The sequence below is a fragment of the Schistocerca americana genome, chromosome 4 (genome assembly GCF_021461395.2).
Source record: "Schistocerca americana isolate TAMUIC-IGC-003095 chromosome 4, iqSchAmer2.1, whole genome shotgun sequence".
NCBI classification, from domain to species: Eukaryota; Metazoa; Arthropoda; class Insecta; order Orthoptera; family Acrididae; genus Schistocerca; species Schistocerca americana.
This window is the reverse complement of record NC_060122.1, coordinates 225,962,190-225,984,470: the sequence shown is the minus strand read 5'-3', so window position 1 is coordinate 225,984,470 and position 22,281 is coordinate 225,962,190. Positions and strand designations below refer to the sequence as shown.

The 22,281-nt window shown below is 44.6% G+C and overlaps 1 protein-coding gene across 1 annotated transcript in view; it reads right to left on the bottom strand.

Moving 5' to 3' along the window:
- Positions 1–22,281, bottom strand: part of LOC124613363 (odorant receptor Or2-like) — a 154,114-nt gene that overhangs the window by 57,401 nt on the left and 74,432 nt on the right. The window contains exon 6 of the mRNA XM_047142062.1: positions 21,550–21,680. Coding sequence (XP_046998018.1) covers positions 21,550–21,680 — 131 coding nt within the window. The remainder of the gene's footprint in view (positions 1–21,549; positions 21,681–22,281) is intronic.

The following is a 22,281-nucleotide window of genomic DNA, read 5'->3' as shown; positions in this document are numbered from 1 at the left end:
TGACAAGAATAATACACAGAAGAATGGAAAAGAAAATTGAGGATATGGTAGATGACGATCAGTTTTGCTTTAGAAAAGGTAAAGGTACAACAGAGGCAACTGTGACGTCTGCGGTTGATAATGGAAACAAGACCAAAGAAATATGAAGACACGATTATAGGATCTGTTGACCTGTACAAAGCGTTCGACAATGTAAAATGGTGCAAGATGTAGGAAATTCTGAGAAATATAGGGGTAAGTTATAGGGAGAGACGGGTAATATACAATATGTACAAGAACCAAGAAGGAATAATAAGAGTGTAGGACGAAGAATGAAGTGCTCGGATTAAAAAGGGTGTAAGGCACGGATGTAGTCTTTAGCCCCTACTGTTCAAGCTGTACATCGAAGAAGCAATGATGGAAATAAAAAAATGTTTCAGGAGATCAATTAAAATACAAGGTGAAAGGATATAAATGATACGATTCGCTGATGAAATCGCTATCCTCAGTTAAAGTGAAGAAGAATGACATGATCTGCTGAATGGTATGAACAATTTAATGAGTACAGAATATGGAATAGGAGTAAATTGAAGAAAGACGAAAGTAATGAGAAGTAGCAGAAAAGAGAACAGCCAGAAATTTCACATCAAGATTATGGTCACGAAGTAGATGAAGTGACGGAATTCTGCTACCTAGGCAGTAAAATAACCAATGGCGGACGGAGCAAGGAGGACATCAAAAGCAGATTAGCAATGGTAAGAAGGGCATTCCTGCTGGCAAAGAGGAGTCCACTAGTATCAAACATAGGCCTTAATTTGAGGAAGAAATTTCTGAGAATATACGTCTGGAGTACAGCATTGTATGATAGTGAAACATGGACTGTGGGAAAATCGGAACAGTAGAGAATCGAACCATTTGAGATGTGGTGCTACCGACGAATGTCGAAAATTAGGTGGACTGATAAGATAAGGAATGAGGAGGTTCTGCACAGAATCTGAGAGGAAAGGAATATGTAGAAAACACTAATACGGAGAAGGGACAAGATGACAGGACATCTGCTAAGACATGAGGGAATGACTTCCGTGGTACTAGAGTGAGCTGTAGAGGGCAAAAACTGTAGAGGAAGACAGAGATTGGTATGCATCCAGCAAATAATTGAGGACGTATGTTGCAGGAGTTACTCTGAGATGAAGAGGCTGGCATAGGAGAGGAATTCGTAGCGGACTGCATCAAACCAATCGGAAGACTGATGACCAAAAAAAAAAGTTTTTAGCGCATGAAAACGCCGTACAGGTTCCAAATCACATACCTGACAACGCAGAGTTGTCTCCGCTCGGCACCACCACACGGGGTTCAAGTCCCTGTCTGGCAAAGATTTTCATATGTCACTATTGGGCAGTAGATCTATTCCTAATATAGCTGATATCAAAGAATTCACATTCAGCGAATTAATTTTGAGTCTTTCCAAAAGTCAAAGGGATGGCCTACCTCTCCAGAAGAGTCTAGCAGATACGTCGAGAAGTATAGTTACACAAGTGCATGGTAATACTACATACTACAGAAAAGTATAAAAACCAAGAGGTGCGATTTATGATTACGTCAAAGAGATAAAAAATGCATACCTTTCACCATAAAAATCTGTTGCATCCTCTGGCGACCACCTAACGACATTCCTTTGAATGGCGCAGTGTCACCGGTTGCATAATCTGCAGGCGTGACCATTCTACAAGACTGAAAGCGACCGCCGCCTCAAGAAGGCACCGCAGCCGATGGACCTACAGGACGGTTATAATTAAACTTCCGCTATTTTGAGAGGACCCCCGTGAAAACCGAGTGATCGTAGGACAACTAAACTTCGCAGAAACCTTTGTAAGGACATGCGGAAGAGAATAACAAATAATCGTCGATAGAAACACTTTTTAATTTCCATATAGAGACTAAAATTTGTAAATTGCGTTTCATGTTTACATTCCAGGTTACAAACACTGCTCAGTGTGACGACCATCTGCATCCACAACAGCCTGGAACCGCACAATGGACTGCTCTACGGCTGCCTGAAACAGCCCAGGTGAGATGTTGGTTACCTGACTCACTATGCTCATTTTCAGCCTCCATTGCGTGCTGGTTGTGATAAAACCTGTCCTTCAGGTAACCCCACAGCCAGGAGTGTGAAGTATGTACAGATACCATTTCACAATTGTTTGCAGCAATTTTCGAACTGTGCACCATGGAATGTTCAGTTGCCGCGACACAGCCCATACACTGCTTGGATATCGCACATTGCTTCCAGCATTCTTAGCCATGGCAACAGCAACTTCTTCAACAATTCATTGCGCAATTGGCCGTCGCCAGGAGGAATTCCCAACTGGCCAGTTGACTGAAACTTCCTAATCATGTTCCTCAACCCCAGCGTGAAGAGAGGACCTCTTCGGACGCTTTTAATGCGACGATACTCGCTAAGAGCAGCAGCCCTAGAGCTGTTGTTTTGATGAAACAGCTTTATGATTAAAGCCCTGCTCACCATGTCCAGACCAACGTTGACTGTCTGCAACTGTAATGCACACTGATGTTTGTGTTTCAACCATACGTTGCCGTACCTATATAGTCGGGTACCCATAGGGTAAATAGTTTTGCCTTTACACTGGCTCAAGTAGCGAAAGCTATTTGTAACCAGCCTGTACATTGCCATGCTTTCCATAGATGCGAATCATCTGCCGGATGACGTCTCGTTGGGCAAAGAGCCAATGAGCAGGCAGACTGTCATCATGGGTGGCAGCTACACTACTGTCCATTAAAATTGCTGCACCAAGAAGAAATACAGATGATAAACGGATATTCATTGGACAAATATATTATACTAGAACTCACATGTGATTACATTTTAACGCAATTTGGGTGCATACATCCTGAGAAATCACTGCCCAGAACAACCACCTCCGGCCGTAATAACGGCCTTGATACGCCTGGGCATTGAGTCAAACAGAGCTTGGATGGCGTGTACAGGTACAGCTGCCCATGCAGCTTCAACACCATGCCACAGTTCATCAAGAGTAGTGACTGGCGTATTGTGACGAGCCAGTTGCTCGGCCACTATTGACCAGACGTTTACAATTGGTGAGATATCTGGAGAACGTGCTGGCCAGGGCAGCAATCGAACATTTTCTGTATCCAGAAAGGTCCGTACAGGACCTGCAAGAAGCGGTCGTGCATTATCCTGCTGAAATGTAGGTTTTCACAGGGATCGGATGAAGGGTAGAGCCACGGGTCGTAACACATCTGAAATGTAACGTCCACTGTTCAAAGTGCAATCAATGCGAACAAGAGGTGACCGAGACGTGTAACCAATGGCACCCCATACCATTACACCGGGTGGTACGCCAATATGGCGATGACGAATACACGCTTCCAATGTGCGTTCACCGCGATGTCGCCAAACACGGATGCGACCGTCATGATGCTGTAAACAGAACCTGGATTCATACGAAAAAATGACATTTTGCCATTCATGCGCCCAGGTTCGTCGTTGAGTACACCATTGCAGGCGTTCCTGTCTGCGATGCAGCGTCAAGGGTAACCGCAGCCATGCTCTCCGAGCTGATATTCCGTGCTGCTGCAAACGTCGTCGAACTGTTCGTGTAGATGGTTGTTGTCTTGCAAACGTCTCCATCTATTGACTCAGGGATCGAGACGTGGCTGCACGATCCGTTACAGCCATGCAGATAAGATGTCTGTCATCTCGACTGCTAGTGATACGAGGCCGTTGGGATCCAGCACGGTGTTCCGTATTACCCTCCTGAACCCACCGATTCCATATTCTGCTAACAGTCATTGGATCTCGACCAACGCGAGCAGCAATGTCGCGATACGATAAACCGCAATCGCGATGGGCTACAATCCGACCTTTATCAAAGTCGGAAACGTGATGGTACGCAATTCTCCTCCTTACACGAGGCATCACAACAACGTTTCACCAGGCAAAGCCGGTGAACTGCTGTTTGTATATGAGAAATCGGTTGTAAACTTTCCTCATGTCAGCACGTTGTAGGTGTCACCACCGGCGCCAACCTTGTGTGAGTGCTCTGAAAAGCTAATCATTTGCATATCACAGCATCTTCTTCCTGTCGGTTAAATTTCGCGTCTGTAGCACGTCATCTTCGTGGTGTAGCATTTGTAATGGCCAGTAGTGTATAACCAGCGCCGCCTGGACTCTAGTGTTAGTATACGCTCAGCCCACAGTGATTACAGTGAGTTCACAGAAGTTCACCATTGGAGTCCTCACCAAGAAGCCATCGAGGTGCATGCTGTAGCAGTCATTAATTAGCGGTACCACCGGCAGTGCAGTGGACCTCCAGGAAGCCATCTCGGAATACAGCGACGTATATACGGACTTGTAAGAGGAACAATCAGACAAGGCTTGTAGTGTCAAATTACGGACTTAATTAACTATTGGAAATCACCTGTTGTATGAAACTATTTGTGTTCATTTATAGCAGAGTTCTGTGTTCAGTTTGAGTGTTCTAAGAAATACATTTATGATGACTGGATTGTTTGTTTGTGTAGTTGTCTCCAACGCCACGCTGAACGTAGTCTCGGTAATCAGTCTAAATGCATTTATTATGGTGAAAGAGGAGGCACCCTTGCAAGGGTAGTAGAATGTTACAAGAGGTCGGCTGGTATTGGCATGGATATATGGAGTCAGTTGCTGCTGTTCACCTGCCGAAACAGAGGTGCACCGTGTCATCAGACTTGGGAGTTGCTGATTGGAGCAGAAGATTTAAGCACTGTTAGAGTATAGTGTTCTAGAGGTAGAGTTGGGGCAAAGGAGAAAGCGAAGTACGATGCCTTCTCTTTGACGAAAAGCAACGAACTGGTTATTAAGCTTTGACAGTACTTCTCAACACCGAGCGAGGTGGCGCAGTGGTTAGCATTCAGGACTCGCATTTGGCAGGATGACGGTCCAAAACGGCGCCTTGCCATCCTGATTTAGATTTTCTGTGATCTCCCTAAATCGCTTCAGGCAAATGCCGGGATGGTTCCTTTGAAAGGGTACGGCCGATTTCCCTCCCCATCCTTCCCTAATCCGAGTATGTGCTCCGTCTCTAACGACGGGACGCTAAACACTAATCTCATCCTCCTTCAGCACGTCTAACCTGCCCGCCATTCATCTAACAAGTGGGACCTTTAAGGAACCATTTGCACTCGAGCACAGACGATATTTAATTTACTGAACTTAGATTATATGTATCGATTTTTTAAGACAAGAGAAAGCAAAACAAAGGAATTAATACCGCTCTCTTGTCACAGCCAGTGGGCATCAGCACGCTCTTATGTCATTCGTTGTCCTAGAAGGAAGTAATATTTTGTGTGGCTCCACAGTTACCCATATTGATACTTATTTTCAGAAAAGAGGCGCAGAATTAATAAGTCGTACTCATTTGTGAATAATCCGCAATTATTTACCTAGAATTTTACGTAAGTGTCATTCTTATCGTAATGTATATGTTGAAATGAATGCATGTTTTTAATCGTATGCTTTTCTCTGTTTTAGTAGTTTTAGTCACCCCCATTGTCATGATTGAAGCTGAGGTCAGATATCAGACTTTGTCAACAAAAAATATAATGAGCCCTGGCTACGTTCCGTACATCTTCGGACGTGCGAAGCTCGATAAATTCACGGCGTAAATTGCATTTACTTTATTGTGTGACCTCAATGAACAATCCTACGTAAGATCATTAATTAATACTTCCGGGCTGAATTGCCGTGGTCCATATATAAAACTTCTTCTCCTTCCTGACGTTTCGTTGCCTACTGCAGGCAACATCTTCTGAGGTGAGTCGGCCCGTGAAAGCTTACATGTTATGAATGCTACGTAAGATTTTATGAAACATTAATAAATTCAATTCCAATCTTAAAGGCGAAACAAACTTTAATATCTCAATTACTTACCCAAACAACAATAATAATTATTATTACGAATTATTATTATTATTATTTTATTTTATTTTTATTTGTTAAAGACCCAAGCAAACGTCATTCGCGTTAATCTCGAAAGCGTCATAATGTACCCAATCTAACTCGTGTATCAGGCAGTGAACTGTTACATTTATTGGCTCTGAGCACTATGGGACTTAACATCTACGGTCATCAATCCCCTAGAACTTAGAACTACTTAAACCTAACTAACCTAAGGACATCACACAACACCCAGCCATCACGAGACAGAAAAAAACCCTGACCCCGCCGGGAATCGAACCCGGGAACCCGGGCGCGGGAACGCTACCGCACGACCACGAGCTGCGGACGTTACATTTATTGATCAGTATTAATCATAGGGATGTGGGTGAATTGAAAGGGAACTACCATAGTTATCAAGACACATTTCTGTTCTTCTCGTTACTATTTAACGAGAAGAACAGAAATGTGTCTTGATAACTGAAATACATTGTGAACCAAATAACAACTTAAGCCAAAAAAACTTCTGTTTATCATCAGTTTTCAAAGGTTAGCAAAGAAAGCAGTCTACAAAAATTACGAAATGAATATCTTCTGACAGAAAAGCACTATTGGGTCGACAAAGAGAGAGAGAGGGGGGGGGGGGGGGAGGGGGAGGGAAGGAGAGAGAGAGAGAATGAGAGAGAGAGCAATGAATAAAGACAGAGGAACATGACGGCTTGTTACCTAGAGTGGCCGACTGCATAACTTATGAACATAATTTGCGTCCCGCGAACGGTAAATGTCACGATCTATATTTGATGGCACGATCTCTCGGCAGAAGACTCTGACCAACATGGCGCCAGGTACGAGGTCCTTTGTGGTGGACACTAACTGCCAGACTTGTTAGCTGCTGCAGAGGCCAAGTGATTCAGCTGCGTCTTACCTTACGGCTCTGTTCCAACATGGAAAACTCGAACTTTCGCAGTTGGCATTATTTCCTATTGCCATACTAAACGCATGTTCCTAAAATAAGTAGGCTGAGGGAACCCTACAGACCTGTCTGATCCTGGCCATCAACCATCTCCCAGCAAGAGGTATCCCTGCAATCGTGGGGTCCTCTTTCCTAACGATAGCCTCATGCTCACCCGCTTCCGTAACCGAGCCCGCTAACGCACGCCTGTGCGGTGACGCTCAACTCGGGGATAAGTGGTTTCGAATCTTGGTGACGGATGACATTTTCGCTCCCAATATTTCACCGGCAATGGGAGAGAGGTGATGACGCAATGTTCCTAATCACTAGTCTTTGCAGCAATGTTCTGGATTAAAATCCAAACCACTTCGCAGTGAATCCACGTGACACTGTTGATGGTGATCCGTCCGTCATATGGGGACGTTAAAACCTGCGGCCCCCTTGGTGACATTCGAGCCAACAGTGCCATACGATATTTACATTTACATAATGGCCACCGCCATCGACGTGAAAGTTAGTGGCTATAAATTGAAAAGTAAACTAAAAGAGGTTACACTGAAACTAAAATCATCCAGAAATACTTATGTCATTCCATTCCTTTCCCAAACTCTGTGGCACTGGTACAGCAACCGTGGTAATGTTATAGAGAGAATTCAGTCGTGGTTGCAATAAAGATAGATTTATTAGTTCTTCATTTGCGACGCGTTTCGCCTGTATTGAAAGGCCTTTTCAGATAATCTAGGAGAATTAAAAATCCCAGTACAAATATAGTGGTCATATACAAAAATTCTAAAACAACAAAAGCACGTAACTATTTTTAACCGTACAACATAAAGGTTATAGGTCCTAAATTGTTTAGCAAGGAGGGGATGGTAACTAAAGAGTGTACTAGCTCCCATAGTATGAAATATAAAATTTAACACTTACTGAAGTATGGGTAAATAATCATGTCATGAAATGAGGAGTCAAACGCACAAAAATTACACCCAGAAAAGAATGGGCCATGTGCATGAATACGGAACAATGCCGATTGTCTACATCTGTACCTAAAACAAGAACAACATTAGGTCATATGTAAAATTATTCGCAATAGAAGAGAAACAGGCGGAGCCTACCTTGTGAAGGTTTACAGTAACGTGGTAATACGCTACAAGCCAATAATGGTAATAAAATAGAATGCTCATATGGTTAGATCAAATGTTACTTTCTAAAAATGTAGGTTCTGTCAACAGCATAAAAATCATCTGTAGAAGGAAAACAACACTGTTAAAATATATAAACCATGACCTCATATTGTATAAAGTCATGGCACCAGACCTCACTAGACCGCGGGACGAGCGAGAGCCGTTGTTATGCCTGACCCGCACCCTAGAACATATTTCAGTCCGTGTTTCACAGTTATTTTTATTGTTAAAATCGACAGTGGATTAACAACGTCAAGACGGGTCGTTGTGAGAGTACAAACAAAAGTCGCCACATCGCAGGCCGATCAAAAGATCGAACAGAACCCGAGATTTCCCGAACTGTGGCGTGAACTGTTCGAACAGTTCCATCCGTGTTCAAACACAGCCCTACCCAGGGTTGATCGCGGTCCTCTGGTTTGGAGCAGAGTGGAAGGCCCAAACCGGAGCCCCAGACGACTCTGCGATGGTATCGGATGAGAATTTCTCGATCTCCGCTATAGGGTGCAGAATTATAGGGTTTCCCTTAATAGGCCATGCGCGCATCACACGCAGAAAACGGCTACTAGGGTAGCGGTGTACGTGTGGCGTGCACATGGGGATTTTTTAGGTTAGAGGAACTTTTCCTTGGGATCAAAGATGATTTGCCTGATCAATTAGCCACAATTTTCTCAGAGAATTTTCATAGTTTGCAGATCAGTGATAGAAAAGGTTAATATGATTTTAGTTAGCATACAAGAAAAGGTTAGGGAATTAGAATCGCTTAATGAAGGCTATAATGCACAGATAGTATTAGGAACAAAAACTTGGTTGAAACCGGAAGTTAATAACAACGAAATCCTAAGTTCAGATGGAGTATTTATTGTCAGGATAGGGTAGTCTACAATGCCGGCGGCGTGTGTATAGCAGTAAAGAATTCGATAAAATCTAGCGAGGTTATCACGGATTCCGATTCTGAATTAATCTGGTTGAAGTGAAGTGTCAATGTTCTGAATTTAATTCTTGGTTAGTTATTTGTTTCATTTGAATGTTGGCGTCTTGTTTTCAAACTGCTTAAAATCTGGTAAAGTTCTAATATGTGAATAGGTATTGAACTGCTCATTTGCAAAGTACTCGGTAAATCGTTACCGCCTTTCATAGTCAAATAAAATGTTGTACGGGGTTCAGTCAAACAATATTTTTGGAGGACAACATGTTCGTCTTTGTGTATTGCCTTTACTTGAAAATCGGCGAAATCGTTTATGGAGCCATACATACTGCATGAGAACCCGGAAATTTGGTCAAACACTGTAGGCGTTTGCCGGCCGAAGTGGCCGTGCGGTTAAAGGCGCTGCAGTCTGGAACCGCAAGACCGCTACGGTCGCAGGTTCGAATCCTGCCTCGGGCATGGATGTTTGTGATGTCCTTAGGTTAATTACGATGCAACAGATAACTTAGCCTGTACGTCTTGTGCGATGCTAGTTGCCTTCACCAAATCAGCCGTCCGACGAAAGACACCGAGGATGCCCTCAGAACCCAAGCGACAGGCATCATTCATACCACATGTGCCACTATACGAAGAATGTTGCACCCAGTGCGCTCGATAGCCGCCGGCAGGGCCTCCTCCACATCACGGACGAGATCCCGGGTGCACACTAGAATTCTTTCCCGCGTTGCATGCTATTTCCCTGAGGGGCTCCATCACCCGCCTAACATTGGAGATCTCAATGACAAGCGTACCCACCCTCTGAATTTCCGCGCGGGATTAGCCAAGCAGTCTAGGGCGCTGCAGTCATGGACTGTGCGGCTGGTCCTGGCGGAGGTTCGAGTCCTCCCTCGGGCATGGGTGTGTGTGTTTGTCCTTAGGATAATTTATGTTAAGTAGTGTGTAAGCTTAGGGACTGATGAGCTTAGCAGTTAAGTCCCATAAGATTTCACACACATTTCCTCTGAATTTCTCCACATTGGCTAAGAAAATCTGCCGCTGGCCCAACAGGAGAGGCATCCCGTGCTGTCTCAGAGTTATGAGCAACACTGGGTAGCACATCGTACCTGTTCCTAAGGCGCAGGGAACCAGCCGCGCGACCTGCTCCCTCTTCCACATTCCGCCCAGTGACACGCGAGACTACCACTGTCTGCCACCCACTCTCGAATGAGGATGGACCAGTCAGATGTTGCGCGTCAGAAGATGCAGTGGCACCCGGGTCACAAGGGGATTTCAACGGTACGAAACATATCGCAGGTCTCGTCGCTAGCGCCCCAATGTCGCCGCAACTTAGACCAATAGCCAAGCATGTCGACGATAGTTTCCAGCTGTTTACGGACGGCAGCCAATTCTGCTTGTGTCCACTCACAATAAGCACTGTCCCTAGCCATATCGCAGACTGTAAAAAACAGGTATGACATCTCAAATGGTGCTACTGAGTTTGAAATGTACGTGAAATGTAATGAGGAGAGTAAAGAAACACTAAAAACTGCCCTTGGGATTTGTCACTATACCCTGAGACGGCCAGCTCTTAAACAGAAATAAATTTCTCTACTGAAGTGGATGTAACTACATCACCTGTGACTAAAAATTCGGCTTACCCAAACGCCACTGCACGATATAAGTGAGCACACTAGAACGCACTGGTCTAAACTATAACTTAGTGGCATGACGTGGAGCTTCTGGTGACGGGAAAATTACACTAGGAAGCCCCTTACACAAGGACATGCACCAAGATTTACGCAAAAACAAAAACTTAGAGTAATTTGCTAATCACTAGTTTGCACAGTCAAAGATACAAGTATACTTCACTTCTTTGCAGAAGCACGTGAATAAAAAATTGAAACAAAAGCAGTGTGTATCAGACACCTGCTGCTTCTGCTACCGCTGCTGGCGACTCCACAATATATCGATCCTCTCGGGCATGAGTCATGTATGGCCGATGAGATGCTGAAATGCGTTGAGTATGGCTTACTGACCCCATCAATTCAATATTCGCATGACAGCCATGGGATTCCGTCCAACGCGAGCAGTAGTACGACGCAAAGATAATCGATAGACCACGGACCTGCCACTGTAGAAGTCCGACACGTTTCTCCTTTTAGGCCTAACACAATCTGCTCACAAATAACCGACACTCGAATGCTATTTCTTAATGAGAAACCAGCTGCTTAATCTTTCCATATGTGCATAATATACAATTTTGTACAGTTACGCTGAAATGATTACTAACTGCGAATCCAAGTACACTACTGGCCATTAAAATTGCTACACCAAGAAGAAATACAGATTATAAACTGGTATTCACTGGACAAATATATTATACTAGAACTCACATGTGATTACATTTTCACGCAATTTGGGTGCATAGATCCTGAGAAATCACTACCCAGAACAACCACCTCTGGCCGTAATAATGGCCTTGATACGCCTGGGCATTGAGTCAAACAGAGCTTGGATGGTGTGTACAGGTACAGCTGCCCATGCAGCTTCAACACGATACCACAGTTCATCAAGAGTAGTGACTGGCGTATTGTGACGAGCCAGTTGCTCGGCCACTATTGACCAGACGTTTACAATTGGTGAGACATCTGGAGAACGTGCTGGCCAGGGCAGTAGTCGAACATTTTCTGTATCCAGAAAGGCCCGTACAGGACCTGCAAGAAGCGGTAGTGCATTATGCTGCTGAAATGTAGGGCTTCGCAGGGATCGAATGAAGGGTAGAGCCACGGGTCGTAAAACATGTGAAATGTAACGTTCACTGTTCAAAGTGCCGTCAATGCGAACAAGAGGTGACCGAGACGTGTAACCAATGGCACCCCATACCATCACGCTGGGTGATATGCCAGTATGGCGATCATGAATACACGCTTCCAATGTGGGTTCACCGCGATGTCGCCAAATACGGATGCGACCATCATGATGCTCTAAACAGAAGCTGGATTCATCCGAAAAAATGACATTTTGCCATTCGTGCACCCAGGTTCGTCGTTGAGTACACCATCGCAGGCTTTCCTGTCTGTGATGCAGCGTCAAGGGTAACCGCAGCCATGGTCTCCGTGCTGCTGCAAACGTCGTCGAACGGTTCGTGCTGATGGTTGTTGTCTCAGGGATCGAGACGTGGCTGCACGATGCGTTACAACCATGCGGATAAGATGTCTGTCATCTCGACTGCTAGTGATACGAGGCCGTTGGGATCCAGCACGGCGTTCCGTATTACCCTCCTGAACCCACCGATTCCATATTCTGCTAATACTCATTGGATCTCGACCAACGCGAGCAGCAATGTCGCGATACGATAAACCGCAATCGCGATAGACTACAATCCGACCTTTATTAAAGTTGGAAACGTAATGGTACGCATTTCTCCTCCTTATACGAGGCATCACAACAACGTTTCACCAGGCAACGCCGGTCAACTGCTGTTTGTGTATGAGAAATCGGTTGGAAACTTTCCTCATGTCAGCACGTTGTAGGTGTCGCCACCCGCGCCAGCCTTGTGTGAATGCTCGGAAAAGCTAATCATTTGCATATCACAGCATCTTCTTCCTGTCGGTTAAATTTCGCGTCTGTAGCACGTCATCTTCGTGGTGTAGCAATTGTAATGGCCAGTAGTGTATGTATGAGAGGTGTTCAGTAAGTAATGCTACACTTTTTTCTGAAATCAGGTTGGTTTTATTCAGGATTCTATTATACATTATTATTCAGCACCCTTTTGGCTAGAAAACCCTATTTTTCAACATAATCTCCGTTCAGTGCGATGGCCTTATGCTAACTTACTGGGAGGGCGTATATGCCCGCATGGTAAAAAAGCAGAACACCTTGAACGACCAGAGACAGGATGCTTATATTCACAGGCCATGCACATTAATATGTTCTGCAGAAATGATTAGCATTTGAAGCATGTCGGCCCATGGTTTCAGGGTCAACAACGATATAGCGGCGTGACACCACCTACCGGTAAAATGTGCGTGTGGCTCTTGTTATCGCTGTAAACCAAAGGTAATGGATCTGAGCAGACGTGCACGATGTCTCGTAGACGTATGCACCTCCCGTACCGTCAAATCAGTGAATTTGAAACAGGACACATTTTTGGCATGAGGGAGAGTGATGCATCCATCCGGAAAATTGCTGTGGGGTAAAGTGTTTCAGTAGTGGAATGGGTGCGTGCAAAATGGTTCATGGAAGGCCGTGGAACGCGACAAGATGGATGAGTTCACACCACCCAGACCACCCCCCAAGAAGACTGACACCTCATCCGAATGGCATTGCAGGATAGATCTGCGTCCTCCTCAGCTCTGGCGCAACAGTGGAGCAGTGTAACACATCGTACACTATCAGAGGTGACAGGCCATCGGCGTTTATTATGGCATGAGTTACGTGCGCTTCGTCCTTTTCTCCACCTACCTTTGAAGAATGTGCAGGAACATGCTAGACGGCAATTGTGCAGGGAATGACGTCACTGGGGACAGGAATGAGGTCAGACAGTATTTTCCGACGAATCCAGATTCTGTTTGTTTGAAAATGATGGGTGCCTTTTGTTTCGCCACATACAGGGGGGAGATGAAACCCAAGGTGTTATGGTGTGGGGTGCTATTGGGTGCAACCACAAATCACAGCTGGTGCATATCCAGGGCACTGTGAACACTGGGACCTACGTGAATCACATCCTGCGACTCGTAGCTATATCCTTTCCGCACGACACCCCAGGCGCCATTTTCCAGCAAGACACTGCACGACCACATGTTGCTGCACGAACACGTGTCTTCTTGGTGTCACAGGACGTCAGCCTTTTCCCCTGGCCAGGCAGATCACCAGACTTGTCGCCAATCGAAAATCTGTGGGATATGGTGAAACAATGGGTGCAGCACTGTGAACTAATGCCAACCACCACAGGTGAACTTTGGAACCAGGTGAATGCGACATGGATGACTATACTACAGGACGCCATTTGCGCCTTATATCCTGTGCCTGCTATGCAACAGGGCACATGCTGAACCGAGATGACTGAAATGCTAACATTTCTGCAGAAAATACTAACGTACACTCGACAGCAAAAAAAGTAGGTCACGCCTGAATTCCAACGTGTAGGCTGCACCTGAATGTGTGCAACCAACACAGCATATCTGTGTTGCACATCGTCGCAACCCTGCACAGTACAGTCGTTGTAAGATACACAATGGGTACCGCTACAGACTACTAGAGAACACCGATCTTTATGACAGTCCGTTCAGATGTAAAGTAACATCACGATAGTACAGAAGAGATCAGCCAGTCCTTAACGTTTGTAAACTAAACTTAATTACAATAAGTGACATTTCAAACGTTATGGGACAACTAATTTTGTCACATAAATCGTTCAGTAATCCTCAGGCACAATTAAATATTTGAGACAGTATATGAATTTATAAAGTTGTGTGGGAGTTGGAAACAAGTTCTTTGCTGTGTAAAAGGTTTACCCAACACATGCTGAACGTCGTTCAACGTTCAACGGGGAGTGGTTTCGCATCAACTTTATGTAATACTAAGCAGTTAAAAGAAAACGTGATTAACGGCGGCAACCACTCTACGGGAATCCCAACATTAACAGCAAATCACAAGTAATATCATTGTTCACATTACTCATCAACAGTTACTTGTACACGAAGTTGTACTTCAAATGACATGACCAACGTCTTCGTTCTGGATCCGGATGCAAACCCAGAACGAAAAGCCATTGTTAACCAAGCAAAGCTTTGGGCCTTATCGAGACTCCATCACTAGGCAGAAAGAAACGTCAAATATTGACGTTTGCACTAGTACCAGTTATCAATTCTCAACTTGAACGTAAATGACCATAATGTCTGTACGAAACCAGGAACCCTAACATGACAATTACCTTCTTGGTAATTAACCTCGAAAGATGTTGTATATTGTTGCATTGTCAAGGAACAAGGGATGCACATGTTTAAATTGAAATGCCATCATGTAATGCTGGTGACAAGGATGCGAACACGGCACTAATCAGATTGTTGAATAAGTATGTAAAATGAGAATGTAGATATCACAGTTTATCACCAGTAGTGAGGTTGGAACCTTAAATGACGACTGGAGTTGTATTGCATGACCGGGATTCGAATTCGGCGCCTACCGCCGTCGTAGTCTAACCAAGAACAGACGAGAAATGTCCATTGTTGGTCCACCATTAGCGAGATGTGCGCACGTTTAACTAGAAATAAGGTGACGAAAACGTCTATGCTGACTGAGAGTCGAACGCCGCACACATGCTTATGAAGACACGTTAATAATCAAATTCTTATACAGCAGTAGCTAGGAGTAGCATGTTTAGTTGCAAACCTTACGGCCTTTCTCATCCCTAGTAACGTGTTGCCTAATATCTGCGATATCATGGTGTTAATTTACAAGTGGACTGACTGCCGTAAAGAGCAATGTTCTCTAGTAGTGGTGTATCATTGAGATGTAAATGAAGTGTCTCAGCAGAAAGTAATTTCCGTCGTGCAGCACGTATTGTTTCAGAGACACTGAGTACATGTTATAAGTGCACAAAACGTGTATTATATACTACGTATATACCATTATTTGGAGAAGCTGCCTCCAAACCTGTTTACCTTTATATTCCGCTTAGTTGTCGTGGTTGTACACGTTTTCTTAAGGCTACATCTAATGCAGAGCGCTTACAAGAAAGAATAGTTTCCTGCGTCATGCTATTGCTTGCTAGGTGAAATATTTTGTGGTAGCTATGTTCAAAATGAATGTATTTTTGAACGTATTGTTCGTCAAATATTTGAATGAATCGTCAACTGTAGGTGTGCCTGCACATGTTATAGCATAATAGCTGTATCTGCGTTAGTTTATACTACAGGCTTGGGTAGGTTAGACGTAACTTTTGATCCTTCAAGGGGTGATCGTGGCCCTGCGGCCCGGGTCTGTACTAGCCGCGGCTCGCGAGCTACGGGCCAGCCAGGCTGGCCGAGGCGAGACGGAAGTGAGCGAGCTGGCGGTGGCGTTGGTGGGCCAACAGCCCGGGACGAGCCAGCACGGCTGCGCCGCATGCCTCTGCCGCTCCGTTTGACGTAAATATGTTTACCTGATCTCCTGGCATCAGTATAAGAGCGGCAAGCAGAAATACACATCAAGCTGTCTGCCGTAATGGCTCACTGGGGAGGTCTATTCGAGATAGAGTCGTCGCTCTCATTGAAGAAGGAGGATGTTCCATCAGAGAAGCTGACAGACGGTATGGCGTACCACATCCCACTGCAACGAGATGGTGGAGGATCTCCCTTGAAAGTGGCACCACCAACAGGGCTCCTGGCTCAGGCAGGAAGAGAGTGAGCTCCAGCAGGAAGACAGGGGCCTAGTGTCGGAGCAGAGATAATCCCTTTCTGAATATGAAGCAGTTGCGGCGGGAGACCGACTTCCCCGGCTCCAGTGACACGATTCGCCGAAGGCTGAGGGACGCTGGACTGCATGCACGACGATCTGCCGTGAAACAAGAGCTCAGCGAAGACAACGTTTTATACCGGCTAGCATTTGCGGAGCTCCATCTGAGGGCGTCGTGGGACAACGTCATTTTCACTGATAAGAAGGTCTTTTCCACTAGTAACGACGGTCCACGCATCGTTTACAGGCCGCAAGGGACTCGCCATCGACGCGAATATGTAACCACTACGAGAAGAAGTGGCCCGCTATCTGTTACCTGCTGGGGTTGGATTTCTGCGAGATGGGCGGGAATTCTTCACAGGATAGAAGGAACTCTGGGCAGAGTGCAGTATGCCCACATATTGGAAAATGAGATGCTTCCGTCAGTGCGAATGCTGTACGTAGAAGGGGACGTCACATTGCAAGAGGACAATTCTCCCATTCAAAAGTCTGCATTTGTTCAGCAGCGGCTCTCCACGATTTGCGTCAACGTCATGGACTGACCGTCACGGGCGGCTGGTATGAACCCCATGGAAAACGTGTGGGCTGAGGTCGCCAGAACATTAACAGAGAACTGGCCACGAAACCAACCAACTACTGCGTACGTTCTTTGGGACTTCGTCCTGGAAGCCTGGGAGGAAGTTGCTTCTTCAGGTTGTTACGTCCGACGGCTTATACATTCTATGCCAAGACGCATGGTAGAAGTACAAAATAATGAAGGGTTCTGGATAAAATATTAGAGTCTTTAAAATGTTTTGTTATGTCTTCTTTTTCGTCATTCTTCCTCATTGGGAGCTAGTGGAAGATCGCGTGGCAACAGAAAATATACAATATGGATTAGTTTTCCTTTAAGTTGCCTTTTTAATTCAAGTGGGTTTCTTTTGAATATACAGTTTGTTAAATATTCTATTTTGATTTCATTTATAGCCTGTCTAGATACTTAGAAACTAATCAGCGTAGATGGACTCTGTCACAGTAGTTTTTGCTATTTCAAATATATCTCTCTCTTCCCCTCCATCCATGAATACACCCTCCGTCCTCCACACAATACGCGACCGATTTCATATTATGTTTACTCGTTGTTCAAAAAATGGCTCTGAGCACTATGGGACTCCACTTCTGAGGTCATTAGTCCCCTAGAACTTAGAACTAGTTAAACCTAACTAACCAAGGACATAAACACACATCCATGACCGAGGCAGGATTCGAACCTGCGACCGTAGCGATCTCGCGGTTCCAGACTGCAGCGCCTAGAACCGCACGGCCACTTCAGCCGGCTTACTCGTTGTTAATATCTCCTCTATTCTCTCTCACACACTCTCTCAGTGACACTATCGTCGCAAGTGCCCTTCTATTCCATTCCCCCAAAACTTTATGAACAAATCTAGCGGTTTCCATTGACGCAACATTCTCTCTTTTAATTACTGCTGTCATTACTCTCTATCATTCCTCTCAACACCTATGAAACCGTATTCTTTGATCTCCCCTTCCCTATAACCCATTCTTCTTTCTGAAAACAGTCCTTCCTTATCTCTCGGTCCTAACATAAAACGAACTGTGGCACACCTAAGTAAGCAATACTTTTCAAGCATTTCACCCTTATATTTTGCACTTCTGCACTCCTTCCTGTTACCCGGACCTTGACATCTGCATCTACATCTAAATTAATACTCTGCAATTCATAATTATGTGCTTGGCAGGGGGTTCTGTGATCTGGTGGATTAATCTGGTATTGATGTGTAAAACGTGTAGGTTCACATCTCACGTCAGGCGTATATTTTTAACACACACAAGTAACTCCCCTTCACCCGTAGTAACGCCAAGTGCAGAACGCCAGTAAGCTCCGTAGTTCAATATCCGCAGTAAAGATAACATCCCTTCGCTGCCGACTGGGGCAGAATGGCATTCGTTTGAGCTGTGACATGGAGAAACCCCGGAAGGCAGAGACTCTGTCACCATCAAGCCGTCGTAAACTAGAAAACGTATTTCATTTAATGACCTAATGGCCATATAAATTCACAAGGCTCTTACTTTATTTGAAACTGAGACGTTGAAAATTGTGGTGCTGGACTGGGATTCGAATTCGATTTCACCGTGTTCCCCAAGATTGTAAACTCTTCTAGGCCTCCTCGAAAGGCACCTATCTGGTTTCGAATCCTGATGAGCACAAAATATTCATTATTTCATTTCAAGCCCTAGCATGTGCACTCCGAACTACTAGTGAAAAATAGTTTGCAGTTTCAACGTCTCTTCGTGCGTTGTCAGCTGTAACGTGTTCGTTTCAACTCACAGCCACATGATGAGCTTTTTATCACAGCATTACAAGATCAAACGTTTCCTTACATCTTTTCAAGTTCAAACATTCGTCTCCATCCTATTGGCGAAAACGGATTTGGGTTTGACGTTGTGTTCGTTGTGATCACCAACGACATGTTGTGGATTCAACTTCTAGCCAGCAGAGTATCTTCCATCACATCATTGAAAGTACAAACATGCCACTCCTAGCTATTATTGGAAAAGAATTTGATTGTTAAAGTGTCTTCATGACCACGTGTGCGGAGTTTTAATTCCATTCAGCACAGAAATTTTCGTCGACCGATGTATAGCTAAACATGCGCAAAAAATGGTTCAAATGGCTCTGAGCACTATGGGACTTAACATTTGAGGTCATCAGTCCCCTAGAACTTAGAACTACTTAAACCTAACTAACCTAAGGAAATCACACACATCCATGCCCGAGACAGGATTCGAACCTGCGACCGTAGCGGTCGCGCGGTTCCAGACTGAAGCGCCTAGAACCGCACGGCCACGCCAGCCGGCAAACGTGCACACATCTCGCTACTCGTGAACGAACAATAGCTATTTATCATCTGTTCCTGGCTAGAAAACGACGGCGCTAGATGCTGGGTTCGAATCCCAGTCAGGCAAAAACAATTCTATCGTCATTTAAGGTTCCAACATCTCGCTATTGGTGAAAACATTTGATATTTAACTTCTGATTTTACACACTTCGTTAACAATCCGATTAGGCGCTGGGTTCACATCCCTGTCACAAGCTTTACATGATAGCATTTCAATTTTAAAGATGAGCATACTTTGTTCCTTGTGAATGACACCATACTAAACGTCGTTGGGGGTAGTTCCCAGGAAGGTAACTGTTATGACAGGATTCCCAGTTCAGTACAAACATTTTCGTCATTTATTTTCAGTATCTGAATTGATAACTGATACTGGTGCAAACGTCTATACTTCACGTCTCTTTATGCCTAGTGATCGGGTCTCAATAAGGCACAAACAAAGCTTAGCTTGGTTAGCAATGGCTATAGGTGCTGGGTTTGAATCCAGGTTCAGACCGACGACGTTGGTCATGTCATTTAAAGTTCAAATTTGTGTACACGTAGCTGTTGATGTGTTACGAGAACAATGATATTACTGGTGATTCGCTGTTAATGTTGAGATTTTCATAGAGTGCTTGTTGCCATTAATCGCGTTTTTTTACTGGTTCGTCCAATATCCAGTTTCCAGAGCTACTCGCCGTTGAGCGACGTTCAGCACATGTATGGAAAACCTTTTTGAGAGCGAAAATCTTTTTTCCAATTGCCATACAGCAGTGTAACTCCATATATTTTCTCAAGTATTTAATTTTGACTAAGGATTGCTGTACGATATATGTAAAATAATCCGATATGACGATATTAGTTGACTCTTAGAGTGACTGCCATAAAGACCTTTGGTCTCTAGTAGTCTCTTGCGGTACCCATTGTGTGTAGTCAAACGACTGTACCCCACAGGGTTTTGGTGTTTACAGGACCTGCAACACAGCTACGTTATGTTGGTTGTATTCCGCAGTGATCCACTTTTTTTGCTGTCGAGTGTACATGTCCTGTGAATATGAACATCCTATCTCCACTCGTTCAGGGTATTTTCTTTTCTGAAAACGAGTGTTATCCACAGTCCAGCTGCTCCTGGTCTCCGACTGATAGTGCTGATTACACAGAATGTTTTTGTTCTCGAATGGCAGGCGCAGATGTGGAGGGGTTACAGTGTGCTCGGTGCAGGATACGGCAGTTCTCCCTTATAGTGCTTGGACATAATGAAGAAAGAAAGGTTGGCGTTTACATCCCGTCGACATCGAGGTCATTATGGACGGAGCACAAGCTGGGCCTGTTTCAAGAACAGGGAAATCAGTCGTATCCTTTCAAAGGAACCAACCTGGCATTTGCCTGGAGTGATTCGGGAAAATCACAGAAAACCTAAATCTGGATGGTTGGACGTGGATGTGAACCGTCGTCCCCCCGACTGCGATTGTGAACCGTCGTTCCCCCGACCGCAATTCCAGTGTGCTACCCACAACACCACCTCGCTTGGTGTGGTCAGACATAGTCGACCGGATTTTGACGATGAATGTGCTTGCCCTTACGTTCTCATGCTGTTCAACATCGGTCCAGCTTCACGTCCGACTGCTCAACAATTCATGATACTGAACTATTCAATCAACCATCCAAATGAAGGACCACAACAGGACCCTTCCCGCTGTCTCAGACGAGTAAGTGGACAAAATGAGACGACGCAGTGGTTGGCAAACTGGACTCGCATTCGGGAGGACGAAGGTTCAAACCCATGTCCAGCCATCCTAATTTAGGTTTTCCGTGATTTTTCATAAATCACTTCAGGTAAATCCGGGATTGTTCCTGTGAAAGGGCACGGCCGACTTCCTTCGCCCCGCTCCCCTATTCCGATGGGATCGATGACCTCGCTGTTTGGTCCCCTGTCCATCACAGTGTTCACTCAACATCCGGCGCTGTTCACGCCTCTTACATATCCTACCTAGCTTGGTAACAACAGTAAACACGAACAACACTAACGCACTCTGGTGGCCGTTGTACCTATCACACAGGATTGCAACCCTAATCATTTACATACCCGCTGATGGTGTGTACTTGTACGAAGTTACTGTGACATCTGACCACATCATCTGGGTGCTTCACTTTTTTGTAAGGCAGTGTACGTCTTATAATCAGTCAACAGTAAAGTAAGATGTTCAGTGACAACCGCTGACAAACCAAAGAGTATATCTGAGTGTGCCGCTGTGCTGACGTACCTTATGATGACCTGGTGGTGCAGCACATTGCGAACCAATTGCGCGTGGGCGTCGCGAGGGTTAGCTGACGGAAGTCCGTCTGCTTCCTCTGACTTCTTGGCGACGACTGGGTTGTTGCAGGCGTCCATCGTCTGGTATCAAAAACGAAAAGTGCGCTCAGTGCACAAGGTTCGGCGGTGTTTATACCATTAATAATTTGATGTGGTTATGTTTCCACAACGTATGAACACAATAAGAGTAGCTAGCATTTAGTTCGACGTGAAACAAGTTGTACCAATATACAGTCTGCAGTATGATGCTATTTCTCTCATAGTGAATTAAATTTTAGAGATAAAAAGCTTTACTATCGATTATTTTTTGTAGAATATAAAATTTACATCATCAATCACTCGTTTCATATCCGCTGCATTACAGGATCCACTGGCCCGCAACCGCGGGACATGCTCAACAGAGGGTAAATAGGGTAGTCGGTGACATCAGTATCTCATTTTGGAGAAAATGTTAACACTGAATTGCTACATACGCAAAGTAAACAGTTTCTGACACGGATTTTTGCTTTTTAATTCAAAAATGTCTTTACCTATGTCAGTACGTAACTATGCAATTATGTGTTAACGAACACAACCTGTATTTAAACAGTTACAACACATTATACGACTAAAACTATGGACAGCACCTTATGCAGTTTGAAAACTGCATAGCAATAAATAAATAAAAAATAAACTCTTTAGG